The sequence below is a fragment of the Rhagoletis zephyria genome, unplaced genomic scaffold (genome assembly GCF_001687245.7).
Source record: "Rhagoletis zephyria isolate East Lansing unplaced genomic scaffold, Rhagoletis_zephyria_1.1 Rzeph_scaffold_00083, whole genome shotgun sequence".
Taxonomy (NCBI): domain Eukaryota; kingdom Metazoa; phylum Arthropoda; class Insecta; order Diptera; family Tephritidae; genus Rhagoletis; species Rhagoletis zephyria.
This window is the reverse complement of record NW_016157167.1, coordinates 453,952-467,518: the sequence shown is the minus strand read 5'-3', so window position 1 is coordinate 467,518 and position 13,567 is coordinate 453,952. Positions and strand designations below refer to the sequence as shown.

Genomic DNA, 13,567 nt, shown 5'->3' with positions numbered 1-13,567 from the left:
TAATATACTCCCGCAGGATGCAATTTTTTAAGCATCAGCATGCATATTCCGTCGGCTTGCATGTCATGGCTTTCGCTTTCCCGATGGTTACCTAAACCTCACGAGTTACGAGTTTGTGCAGCCTTCTGGTCACTCGACATGTGGCTCCGACCTCACGTTTGACCAAAGCTTGCTCATACCAGAGGTGAAATTACAAGTCTCGAAATTATCTTCCCACTTCTTGCGAGATTTCGGGATCGGCCTTGCGAAGGTTGTCTCGATCATCGGCTAGGACAGCCGCTTCCGACAGCGGCATCGCAGAATGTGTTTGCGGCGGCAGGTGTTGCTCTTAGCTTATGCCATGTTATACGGTATATTCTGAACCGACACACCGATCAGATTGTTGGAGGAACTAGGAGCTGTTGGCGGCAGCGTGTAGGTGGGTTTCGAAGACTTGAGCATATTCTGAGACGACTCCATCCGTTGCAGGTATTGCACCTGACTTAGATGGTTTTTCGGCGTAAACGTATCTGGCATACGAAGCAAGTGTAGGGTTTGACACGTTGCCACGTTGAGCAAACGGGTTTTTAAGGTGACAAAGTCATGAGGCTTATCCGATAATGTCTACAGTGGGTAGGTAGTTGATATCCCTCTGGGCCGCTGGTGGTCCAACAGAGCCAAAGGATGTTCAATGTACTGGCACGATGCAAAAGGAAATCTTTACCGCCGCCGAATTCACAGAGTCGATCTCTTCGGAGAATATTGTACTCGTTCTAGCGCTGAAGACTCGAGTGGAATATATCGCTGGATTGCTGCAACTAAGATGAGGCGAAATCATGAGAATGAGGGCGTCCCAGTCTTTCCTAGCATTATGAATTTAACTGGATTACTACATGAAATCATAAAAAACTAGAGCTCAAAGACGATGTTCAAAAATTAATTTTTTTCAACTTGTGTCTAACTAGTTGAACTAGACATATATATTTTCCATGGTCGATTTGATTCCAAAACTATACTATTATTATTATTACAATAAGCACATGTACAACTTTTTGACTTTGTGAAGTTTAAAGCAATCAAATCTTGTATTATAATAGCTTATAAAAACTCTATTTAACAAATATGTATTAGCCGATTGTTTGTAAGAGGTAACTTTGATTCAACGTCGCATGCCGCCACGGCCGTAATATTTTGAAGATTCTGGCCCTGGATGTAACGATTGTACATTTGAAATGACGGGTATTTTCTGCGGCACTTTCGGTAAAGTTGAGTCGCGTGGGTGGGCCAGGGGCATTGTTGGGCGATTCTGTGTGGGCATTGTTGGGCGACTTTGTGTGGGCATTGTTGGGCGATTCTGTGTGGGCATTGATGGGTGGTGCTGTTGCGGCATCGCTGGCCGAATGCGATGTGGTTGCTGCGATGCGTGCGTTGTATGCACATGTCGTGACGGTGGCGCTGGTGGTGGCGATTCATGAATCCCCGCCATATGTTCTATACGCGGATCGCGTGGCCTTGATGGTGGTAACACCATCTGCGTTATTTGCGGTGGAGCAGGCTCAAGTGCAGAAGGTAGTTGTGCGCATTTATAGATATCGATCATGCGCTGCCGCGTGCGATACAAGTCCAAGCCATTTGACGGTACAGGTTCGCATATTAGCTCGGCAAAATCACTTAAAGCCATTAGTTGATTTTCGTTTAAAGTATTAATCTGCTGCATCAATGGCAGATCATCGTAGCCGCTGGTGCTCGTAGCTAATAATGCTGTAGTTTGCGTTGCGGCGCAATTGCGCGGCGGCATAGCTTGTACCGCAATATCGTGTAAGTTTTTACGCCTCTCCGCCGCCGATTCCAAGACGGTGACTTCATTTGTTTGCGTGGCGACTGTAACGAGGAATGACGTCTGTGGCTGTGACATTTGCTCGTCAGCTTGCTGTTCCAGGCATTCCTGTTTGATCTTTTGCAGCTTGGGCGGCAATTGGACTGTGCGCAGTTTTTCGGATAGCGCATGCGCGTCGAAACCTAACAGTTTAGCCACTTTTCCTGCTACTTGAGGCATTGCTTCCAAGCCCCATTCGTACAAGTTGAATTGATTAGCGTGGGAATTGAACTTGTAATGGACATTGTTGACATTGTGTAATGGCGAACGATTTTCGTAAATTTGTTGTTTGTAATAAGAGCTACTGTTGGGCAATTTGCGCACCGTTGTTGTATATATAAGCTCTACCATGTGATTTTTCTCTGGGTTGTTACCCTTTTTGAGTGCCTCAATTGCGTCGATTGCGCGTTGCTTTGCTGAAATTCCAATCGATTATAAAAACACTTAAAACACTATAATAAAGTGTCAATTTATTACACACCATGTAGAATTTTATCCTTGGGCGAAAGCAGACTTGCTTGTTTTTCTCTAGATTTCTCAACGTCCTTTTCCACTGCCGAGTCAATGTTAAAAATTATTACAAATTTCATATGTATGTAGTATGTATATAACAAAGTTTTTTTTTTAACATTTTACTTACGTTTTATTCGCTTGAAGCCCAATGGCGTAGTCATATCAATAATAAGCCCATTCCTATTGTTGCTACTACGGCGTTGAAAGAGCTCTCTTTCCTGCACAGGTAAGCTAATATCGGGACCATCGTCGTCAGCAGGTGGCGCAGAATTTGGCGCTGGTAATGTTGCGAATTCGCTTTTCACGCGAATCATGCGGTTGTGTACGTTTGGTGGCATGGCCCTTCTTGCCGCTGCTACGCTGCTTGTTTCCGGTTCGTCTGTATCTAAATTCACTATATCCAAAGGCAAAGGCGTTGGGTGAAATGGTTGAGCTGCAGCATGCGGAAACAGCGAGCCACTGCGTGGCGGACTATCAGGAATCTCCATAAATTCACTTTTGACTCGTATTCGCATACTTTGTGGTCCGGGCTCAGGACTTCTGCTACCACTGTCGTCTATTAGCGTTATTGTTCTAGAGTTAGGACTTCTGCTGTTACTACGTGTTCGATTTCGCTTACTACGCTTTCTCGTACCGTCTATATGCTCTTCATCATCTTGTGCATCAGCGTGCGAACGTTTATGTGATTTCTTTTTCTTCTTCTTATGCTTCTTATGTGCCTTATTTGAGCGCTCATCAATAGATTCTAATTGTTGCAACTCCTTTAGACGTTCGGAATATTTTTCTTCCAGATCTTGATTTACTACATCTTCTATTCGCTCTGCAACATGATCGACCAGCAAATCATCGAAGAAATTATCTGGAATTGGTGCGGACTGTGTAAATTCTGCAGCATTTGAACTATCAATAGGTTCGCTTTTTATCCTTGGGTTTTCTTGCGGGGCAACTGTTGGAGTCGGTGCATGTAATGCTGCCGCTGTAATATCGTCGGCATTTTGTAGAAGGTCGTCAAAAAAATTATCTGGCAGCGTTTCATCCATTTCGAGCTCGCCATCTTCCATGTTGTAATTTTTAAGAGATTTAGCCGACACATTTTTATCCTTGGCGCCTAGCGTTATGGTATTACGGCGTACTGTAACATGGTTAGGCGGTGGAAGTGGTATATTTACTACCAAAGTAGAATCATTTGTGTCAATTGGTTCAGATTTTATTCTGGGTAATATGTCGGCGGGTTCATTTTCACTAGCTACGCTCTTTGTCATGTTTGCTGCGGAAACTGTTGGCGCCTCGACCTCGTCATCTGGTTTTTCTTGCTTTATTTGAACTTGAGCATCAAGTGGAACATGTGGCGTCGACATTGAAGTTGTTGGCACAACGTTAGCATGCCGAGTTTCTGCGGCTGGTGGACCTACCACAGCGTCGGTAGTTGTTGTAACAAAAGTAGTTTGCGTCACAGACGGCTTATCTTCTCTACCTTGGGTAGTTGTACCTGTGGCATTTGGCGTGCTTTTAGCAACATCTTCAGTTGATTCTCCAATTTCTGCACTTTCAGCGGTTTCAGAATTCTCAGTTGTGGTTGTTGTAGTTGCAACAGGCTCCGTCCCACTATCCAAGGGTTCTTCTTTGATCTCAGGCGGAATTACGATTGGCCTATGCGGCAATTCCTTTGTTTGTGGAGAATATGGATTTGAATCAGCATTGGTAGCATCCAATTCCTCCATTATCTTCTCCAGTGGATCCACACTGTCCTTGTTTTCCATGATTATAAATGGAGTAATCTGTGCGGCGCGCACCAAAAAGCGATAACAAATATGTTTAAAATAGTGCTAGGCAGCGTTAGAATGCATACTTAAAACAGGGTGATTAAGAAAATAGTATTCACAATTGTAAAACTCCTATACTAGTTGTGTTTGTTTACAAATTATCCAGTAACTTGCCAGCAACTCTCCAGTAATTTTATTTCTAAGAATTCGCTCTCATAGAAAAAATTCAGAAAAAAGTACGTGAACGCTATTCCAGTAATAACAAAGAACGTAAATCTAGATAGATAAATAGATTTACCTTCTTTGGTTTGGAAGTTAAAAATGAAAAAATGCGACGAATTAAACTTGTAAGAAGTAAGTAGTTATTTGTTTAATCAATAAACTGTGTCAGGATACCACTTTGTAATAAGTTCTCGTACGTTTTAAATTTTACACTTTTGAATGTAAACAAAAATTATATCAGCTGTTCGTCTAACTTGCAAGTTTCTGCAAATTTTCTGTTCGCGTTTTGTTTTGGATATTTTTCTCTTGTGAGAGAACTGGTGACATTTCGCCGGAATTTTGCTGTTGGTTGGTTTTAACTGGAGATTTTAAACGAACGCACCTAATGGGTAGGTTCAGAAGGCGCAGCAGTTGAGTGATCAGTGATCGTAATGCGTCTTCTGAACGGCTTGATACGTTAACTGTCAAATTCAACAACACACAACATGTTGTCTCAAATGATCAGAAAAAAATTACGATCATCTAACACGCAACTGTTCAGTTGATCAGAAGTACACAACAACGCGTTCAGAAGGTACAATCGCAACAGTTACTGAGCTGTCGCGCCTTCTGAACGTGCCCATTTTGAAGTCTTGTTAATAATTCCTTCACAGGTTTCAACCACCCTATGCTGCATAAAAGTTTGAGGTCCGCTGTATGTCTTATATTTATTTAGGTATCAGCTGTTTTGTAAATTGTAAACAATTCTATGCACCGGTGAAATTAAGCGCGATCTGATGAAATATTGGACATAAACGTATAGAATCTGGTTTTCGAAATGGAAAGCGAAGAGCAAAAGGAAACCGGTGCCGATGACATCGACTGTAGGCCTTCATGCTCCAAACACGCCATGCAGAATAACAAAGTGGACACCGAATCCTTTGCTGATAAGGCGTCGTCCGCAGGCGCCGAGGCACCTTCAAAAGGAGAAGAATCTGGGTTTCAAGATGACGATGCAGATTTAGCAAACGTTATGACCGCTGAGGAATATTTGCAGCGCAAAGATGTACAAATGCTCGAATATGAGCGGCAAATTTTTCTGGATATAGTAAATTCGGATGGTCTAATAGTTTGCGCCAAGTAAGTAAATGTAAAACGAGGCACTTTTTACCTCATTTATATATTATTTTACTTTGCAGAGGTTTACATTACGACCGCGTACTAACCAATGTGCTGCGAGTTTACAGTGATCCCGGCAACTTAGTGCTCGTAATAAATTGTTCTGATTGGGAAGAGCAGTACTATAAATCGAAAGTAGAGCAAAAATATGTGCATGAAGTAGCTACAACTGCCACAGAGCGGTAAGCACAATTATTTCTTGTTGCACTTTAGCAAATATTAATGCCCTGTTTTCGGTTCCAGCGAACGTGTTTACTTGGAGGGTGGTATCCAATTCATAAGCACCCGCATTTTAGTTGTTGATATGTTGAAGAATCGTATTCCGATCGAACTGATAACCGGCATTGTGGTAATGCGCGCACACACAATCATTGAATCCTGCCAGGAGGCATTTGCTTTGCGGCTTTATCGCATGCGTAACAAAATCGGTTTCATTAAAGCCTTCTCCAGCAGCGCTGAAGCATTTACAATTGGTTATGGCCACATAGAGCGTACTATGCGCAATCTCTTTGTAAAACAACTCTTTATTTGGCCTCGTTTTCATGCTATCGTACAACATTCACTAAAACCCTACGAGGCGCAAACAATTGAGCTACATGTCCCAATGACCCAGAAAATGACGTTGATACAAACTCATCTGCTCGATATAATGAATTATTTGGTGCGCGAAATCAAGCGTATTAACCGGTTGATCGATTTAGATGAGATCACTGTGGAGAATTGCATAACTAAGAAGTTTCATAAAATTCTGCAAGCGCAGCTGGACTGCATTTGGCATCAATTGAACTCACAAACAAAACTGATTGTGGCGGATTTGAAAATTTTGCGCAATCTGATGATGTAAGTTTGTTTTGCGGAGGTCTACATTTTTGTTTATAATTTATTTTTACACTTCTTTAGCTCTACAATATATCACGATGCTGTGGCCGCTTATGCGCTAACGAAACGCTACCGCACAACAGAATATGCGCTAGGTAACTCTGGCTGGACGCTGCTGGACTCAGCTGAGCAGCTATTCAAGCTATCAAAGGAGCGTGTTTATAATCCACAAGGCGGTATGTGCCTTAACTCTAGTTTTTATGAATGTCAATAGAGTTTTTATAAATTTCTTTTTATACAGAATTTGAACCTGAACCCTGTCCTAAATGGAAATACCTGGCTGAAATACTTAAAGTTGAGATTCCCGGTGACATGAAACGTTCACATCCTGATTGTCTGGTGCCGCCAAAAGTGCTAATTCTCTGTCAAGATACACGCACTTGTTTCCAATTGCGACAGTTTCTCACACAAGGTGGTGAGCGGTTTTTGCTTTACGCCGCTATGCAACATGAAATACCAATTGGAAAGCTGGCTGCTAGCTATGATAAACTGAAGAATGTTAAAGATATTGCAAAAGCGCTAACACAACTTGAACAATCTGCAGCTGCCGCTCAGGCAAATACGCAGAAATTCAGCAGCTCACAGAAATCAGCGAAAGAGCCCATTGATGGGATAGATGTTGACGATGAAGGTCAATGCGCGCCGATAGATGAACTAACGCAGCTGTTGACTGGCGCTGATGGCGATGAGCAGCTCACAGCTACGTACTTTCAAGAAAGCTATATGCTGACAATGACGCAACTTGGCGATGGTGATGATACGTTCTGTGTGATTGGCACTGATGCGGATGCTGGTGGCGCTGCGGCAAATAATGTCAATACTTCAGTTTTTGAGCCATTCCCGGAGGTACCTTTGTAGCTTAGTAAATTTGAATACATACTTTTCATAACATTCCGTTGTTTACAGCTGGAAAATTTGGACATCACTGCCGCTGTAGCTGCACGAAATCAACCTCTAATCTGCATACAGACATTTAAGACAGAACGTGATGGTGCTATGGGACTCGACCGCATACTAGAAGAGATACAGCCACAATATGTGATTATGTATCATTGCAATGTTACTGCCATTAGGCAATTGGAAGTATACGAAGCTCGTCAACACCGTCCAGCGAAACACCGTATGCGTGTATTTTTCCTATTGCATGCTCGTACCGTTGAAGAGCAGTCCTACTTGACGAGCTTGCGACGCGAAAAACAGGCATTCGAATTTATCATTGAGACGAAGCGCGTAAGAGGATAATTCGTAGCTGATATTTTTAGTTTTTTTTGGCTACATACAATGTATTTTCTTTTTTTTTTTAAATTACATAGGTAATGGTCATACCTGAGTATCAGGACGGCAAAACCGATGAAGCTTTCATACTCTATAAAACATACGCTGAGGCCGAAGGTTTGGAGGAGGCTAATGCCGCTAGCCGTAATGCAGGTGGGCAAGCGAGTCTTGTGCCATTTGCTGCACCCAAAATCATTGTTGACATGCGTGAATTCCGTTCGGATTTACCGTGCCTGATACACAAACGTGGTATGGAAGTGCTGCCAGTTACTATAACGGTACGCCATTTAATTTACTAACTTATCCAAACACTTAAAACTCTCTGGGTTTACTTTCCAGATCGGCGACTACATACTCACGCCAGATACTTGTGTTGAACGCAAATCAATTTCTGATCTAATCGGTTCACTTAATTCCGGCCGCTTATACAATCAGTGCATACAAATGCAGCGTTTTTATGCCAAGCCTATTTTATTGATAGAATTTGATCAGAATAAACCATTTCATCTCCAGGGTAAATATATGCTCTCACAGAACACCAGCTCTACCCACTCTGATATTGTGCAGAAGCTACAATTGCTCACAATACACTTTCCAAAATTACGCCTCATATGGTCACCAAGTCCTTATGCCACCGCACAATTGTTCGAGGAGCTAAAGTTGGGTAAACCTCAACCTGATCCAAAGCAAGCAGCCGCTGTCGGTATTGACGAAGCCGCCAGCAGCACCGAGGAGCTAAAATATAATCCCAATATTTACGATTTTCTGCTGCGCTTACCAGGCGTAAATACGCGTAATGTACATATGCTAATGCGTCAAGGTGGTTCCCTGAAGGAGTTGCTAAGGCGTACACAGGTGTGTGTGTTAGATACGATTTTTTTTGTTGTAGAACTCGTAAACTTTCTTCTCGTTACAGGTTGAGCTCGGCGAAATGCTTGATTCGCAAGAGAACGGGCGCATGTTGTGGGATGCATTGCATGTGGCGCATTTGCCCGAGAAAGATGAGGTTTCCGGCGCAGCTGCCCTGGTTGCTGGCAAATCTTTTGGTAATCATTCGCGCTTCCGGCGTGGCGCAGCGGCTGCGGTGGCGGCGCGTGGTGTGCAGAGGCGATTCAAGAAATGAAATTTGAAAAAAAGAATATTCATTTATATTTATTTTTGTACCCAGTTTTTGGCTTTTTTAAGTGCATTTTTAAAAAGGATATTTATTGAAGAATTAAAATTCGTTTCAGAATTGAATAACTAGCCCTGATTTGGTTTAACATATAGGTTATTGTTGTTGTTGTAGCAACAGTGCTCAACCCCCAGGTTCTGTCATGTGTCGTCATCTTCATTCTCTGAATCTGCAAGCCTGAGGGCGATGAATCTGGTAGGTGGTGTCGATGAGCGCAGTCCAGAGCACTTCTGGTGTCAGCTTCGTTGGGTTGGAGGTGCATCTGAAGAGAAGTTGTGCGCTGTGAGGACCTTGCCCCCATGCTGGGCAGGTGTTTGCCACTTCTGTGTTCAGCTGAGAGAGGTAGCTGTTAAGACGGTGGTTGCGCGTGCTGAGACTCGATCTGACCGCATCGCTGTGTAGGCTGTTGACAGAGCTGGGTAAATGCAATAACATTACAATTGCAATTGCATTCCTAAGTAATTGTAATTAGAAATCAATTCATTCAGTCCACAGTTAGTGGATTGATTACTTTTTCAATCCCTTAGAAGTAATTTCAAATGTAATTGTTTTTTGTTTGAATTCCATTATAAGGAATTTCATATTGTAATTGGAATCAATTACGTGCTAGCAATTAAATTTTTTTTTCAATTCCTTTGAAAGCAATTGAAAATATAATCTATTTTCTTCCAATTTCATTACCTGGAATTGCAGGAGTTTTGTAGTTTTTTTTCAATTACTCAAAGGAATTGTGAAAGTAACTGACAAACTAAAAGTTCATTTACAAATGTGAAATTTTGTAATGTATGTAGGTATGCTTAAGATTACATTAATTATCATCACAATTTAAAAGCGGCCATGGGATTTCAATTGGTTTATGAAACCAATAAACTGACATGAGCTAAGAAAAGTCTGAAAATACATACACTGCCGGAACAAAGTATTGGCACAGCAAATTTTTCATAATATATGCAACAATTTTCATTCAAATATTTTTTCGCTAATTTCGTATAAAAATATGGTTCATGCTACAACAAAAAACATAAAAATATAATTCCTAAACTTTCTGCAAAACTCGCGAAAATTCAGCAAATTTTCATGAAGAATTTCAACTTTTTAATCAGATTTTTTAGAATTAGATTTTTTTGAGTATGCCGATTTGTAGCCCAATCAATTCTATTATAATAAATTGCAAGTTTTAGTAGTAGGAATTACCGTTGATTTTTGGCAATTTTTTCCCGCCAGGGTACGAAAATAAACTAGATTGTACGTTACTATTTCGTTTCGTTTATTACTTCAACAGTTCGGTACGATACGAAAACAAAACGGCTGGGTTCACTTTGGCCATAGTACACTACAGTAGCTTAGTAGTTACAGACGAAACAACGAACGAAATGAATCGTGCAGAGAAAAATATATGTACATATGTACATATGTACACATATGCAATAACCAAACACAAAACGAATGGCTGCAATGAATAAAAAAATATATATATATTTTTTAATTGAATTGGATATGAAAATTTACAGAAAAAAATATTTTTCACGTAATTGAAACGTTTGCATACATATAAAACGCACCCTATGGTACAATTGTCACAAACGAAAAGCAAACGTTTCTCGTTGGGGAAAATGACAGTGAATCTTACAATTTGTTCATGATACAAAAAAGAAAGTAGTTTCAATAAACAACTTTTGACGGATAATAAAATTTTTTGAAGTGTCATAAATTGTGAGTATTATCATCGGCCTTGCCACTTTGGTAATATTAAAACAATAAATCGGAGTATTTTCCTTCAAATATTTATACCAATGTAATACTATTTCAAATCAAGGAGACTTCATCGTAATTGTCCTTTATATTTCATAATAAAAACCACGTGCGCATTATGCTGTTATTTTTTCATTTTCGATCTAAAAATCTAATTCTAAAGAATGTTCTTCCCAAATACTTAAAACCTTCTTATATTTAGGTTCAAATTTACTTTTAAATTTCTCATCAGATTTTGCAAAAAATTAGCTTTCACAAATTTTGAACTTAAAGTAAAAAAAACCTGAAAACGGCTTGAACAGACCGCCCTCCGATAAACAATTAACATACTTACGTCGTATTAGTACAAAACAGCGTATCAACAAAATGCAAAACTGCCTATATGAGGTTGCATAAATTATTTTCTAGAGAGAAAAAACACTCATATTTCAAAATGGTTCTCTTTTTTATAAAGCAATCACATTTCTGGCTAGTATATTTCAGGACGAATGGAAAAGGCTTGAGCCAAGATCTTGCGTGAGCAAATCCAATTATTGGCAAAAAATGTCTGTTACGCGGTTTTGCAGAACGACGATACGCGGTTTTGTACTTTAAACGACGATATGGAAGTATAATTTTGATCACTTTCTTCATGCGTTCGGAAACCTATTCATCAACCCCATTTTCGAAATTATGTAGCCGGCATAATTTTCAAGTCCATCATATTCTACATCTTTGAATGTACTGATAAAATCTTCTGCTTAAAAAAAGAAAAATATTTCTTCTAGTGATCAGGTATCATGAATTTGATGAAATGTCATAATTTTATTAAAAGTCAAATGGTTAACAACAACAACGAATGTCATCAAATGTAACTACCTTCTTTTTTTTTTATCATGCAATTTGTTTCTGACTATGTACAAAACTGTACAAACCCTCAAATAATATGATGATCGATGAGCAAATGGGAATTGTTTTGTACAGTTTAGTTTCGTACTCTGTTTGTCGCAGCCTTTTCAATAAAAAAATTTTTTTCGAAAATACTTTATATGGAAAAAATGCAAAACACTTCCAACAAATAAAAAATTCTCAGAAATCAACGCGATTTTTGACTAACTGCGAACTTGCATTTTTTTACTAGAATTTAATGGGCTGGAAAACTGCATACTCGAAAAAATTCTAAAAAATCTGATTAAAAAGTTGAAAATTTTTATGAAAATTTGTTGAATTTTCGCGAGTTTTGCACAAAGTTTAGAATTATATTTTCATGTTTTTTGTTGTTGAATGAACCATATAAAATTTGATTCAAATAAAAATTTGAAAGCACATTTAGATATTGTGGGTGTAGCTGAGTGCGCAGAGATGTTTGCTATTATTTGTTAGCATTCAGCAATGCCCGGGTTCGAATATCGTTAGACCCAACAGATAAATTTTCGTTTTTGCTATTGGTTTTTATTACGAAAAAGCATCTCTAGTGTTACGCATAAAAAATAAGCCATTCTATGAGATGTTCTCCCGAACGCGGAAACGCAATGCCTTGCATTTGAGCCCATTTCATGTAAAACAAGTAAGAAAGTCTAAGTTTAGGCGGTGCCGAACATTAAATACCCGGCGCAAGTATTAAATATATGTTTTTCACCTTCCCGAATGCTACCGCTACATGGTAAGCCGGGCGTATCAATTTTGAGTAAATTAGAGTCTTTGAATTTGAAATTTTCAAGCAGTTCTGAAATTTACCGTTTTATGAAAAGCGGCCTCAATTTTAGTCCGATTTCAATAATTTTCAATGTTTTACTTTTATGTGGCAAGCACAATAACCATACCGAGTTTGGTACAAATAGGTAGAACGGTTACCGAGATACATATATGTATGTGATCATAAGTGGGCGGTGGCACGCCCATTTTTAAGAATTTTATCATAAACGTATTTCTTGGTAAAGAATTGTTGTAAGCATCAATTTTGAATAAATTTGCTTTAATATTTACTGATTTATCGAGATTTCGTATTTCTCTAAATTACCGTTATAGGGATGTGGGCGTGGTTATTGTCCGATTTTTAAAAATTTTCAGCCATTTGGTATGCTGTAGCAAGGTTAACAACTGTGTCAAGTTTGGAAGAAATTGGTGCTGCGGTTACCGAGATATACACATGTAACCATAAGTGGGCGTCGCTACGCCCATTTTCCAAAAATTTATAATATTATTTTTCGTATAAAAATTATCAATCAAAATATCAATTTTGAGTGAATAATCTTCAGTAATTACAAAAATATCGCAGTTTTCGTATTTCTGAAAATTACCGTTATCCCCTACCGTTATCTACCTCCCATAGGCGTGGTTATTGTCCGATTTTGCCCATTTTCAATACCATCCGTCCTACGCGCGAAAGAAGCACATGTACCAAGTTTCGTTAAGATATCTAAATTTTTACTCGGTCATCATATCTGGGGCGTTTCAGGAAATTAAACAAACAAACAAACAATTTTACGGTCCCATGTTTTCTTATACTTAAGAGCTTTTTGTGAATGTGATAGCAAAAATGTTCAATGGATGCCACTATCCCATTCCTATAAAGAATTGCTCGTTTATTCCGAAAATCGAGTTAATTTTTTACTCTATGTATAAGTTTTCGAGATATCTTCAATTTATCGTTATTCAGTTAAAAAAAAAAGAAGTTCCACTTACTTAATCACGTATATCTTATGAAGCAATTTAACAATCTTAATATGAAATACGCCAAATGAAATCTAACAATCTTCGTATATACATCGGATAGGTCTGATAGTTTCTGAAAAATGAAGTAATCATTACCGTTTTTTTTGAATGAAAAAAGGAAAAAAATCTAACTTTAACAGGAGAAAAATTAAAAAAATAACAGGTTCTGTGTAAATTTTTTCATTTGTGATAAAGCCAGTTCTGTTACAAAAAAGTCAAGTATTAAGGTATTAAATGAAGAAAATCGAGTAAGATTTTTTGTATAAAATATGAGCGGAAAAA

General features: G+C 39.1%; 2 protein-coding genes across 2 annotated transcripts; one reads left to right on the top strand and one right to left on the bottom strand.

The window, feature by feature from the left end:
- Positions 1 to 556: 556 nt before the first annotated feature.
- On the bottom strand, positions 557 to 4,241 carry LOC108373688 (uncharacterized). Its single transcript, XM_017629623.1, has 3 exons — positions 2,496 to 4,241; positions 2,337 to 2,408; positions 557 to 2,271 (listed from the first exon to the last, which is right to left on the bottom strand). The coding sequence occupies exons 1-3, from the start codon at positions 4,126 to 4,128 to the stop codon at positions 1,139 to 1,141; spliced, it is 2,838 nt and encodes a 945-aa protein (XP_017485112.1). The 5' UTR covers positions 4,129 to 4,241; the 3' UTR covers positions 557 to 1,138.
- Positions 4,242 to 5,047: 806 nt separating this feature from the next.
- On the top strand, positions 5,048 to 9,357 carry mei-9 (DNA repair endonuclease XPF mei-9). The gene is made up of 9 exons (XM_017629611.1): positions 5,048 to 5,472; positions 5,532 to 5,693; positions 5,755 to 6,351; positions 6,412 to 6,566; positions 6,632 to 7,236; positions 7,297 to 7,620; positions 7,704 to 7,943; positions 8,005 to 8,520; positions 8,582 to 9,357. Exons 1-9 carry the CDS (start codon positions 5,171 to 5,173, stop codon positions 8,786 to 8,788), a joined length of 3,108 nt encoding a protein of 1,035 aa, XP_017485100.1. The 5' UTR covers positions 5,048 to 5,170; the 3' UTR covers positions 8,789 to 9,357.
- Positions 9,358 to 13,567: the final 4,210 nt, after the last annotated feature.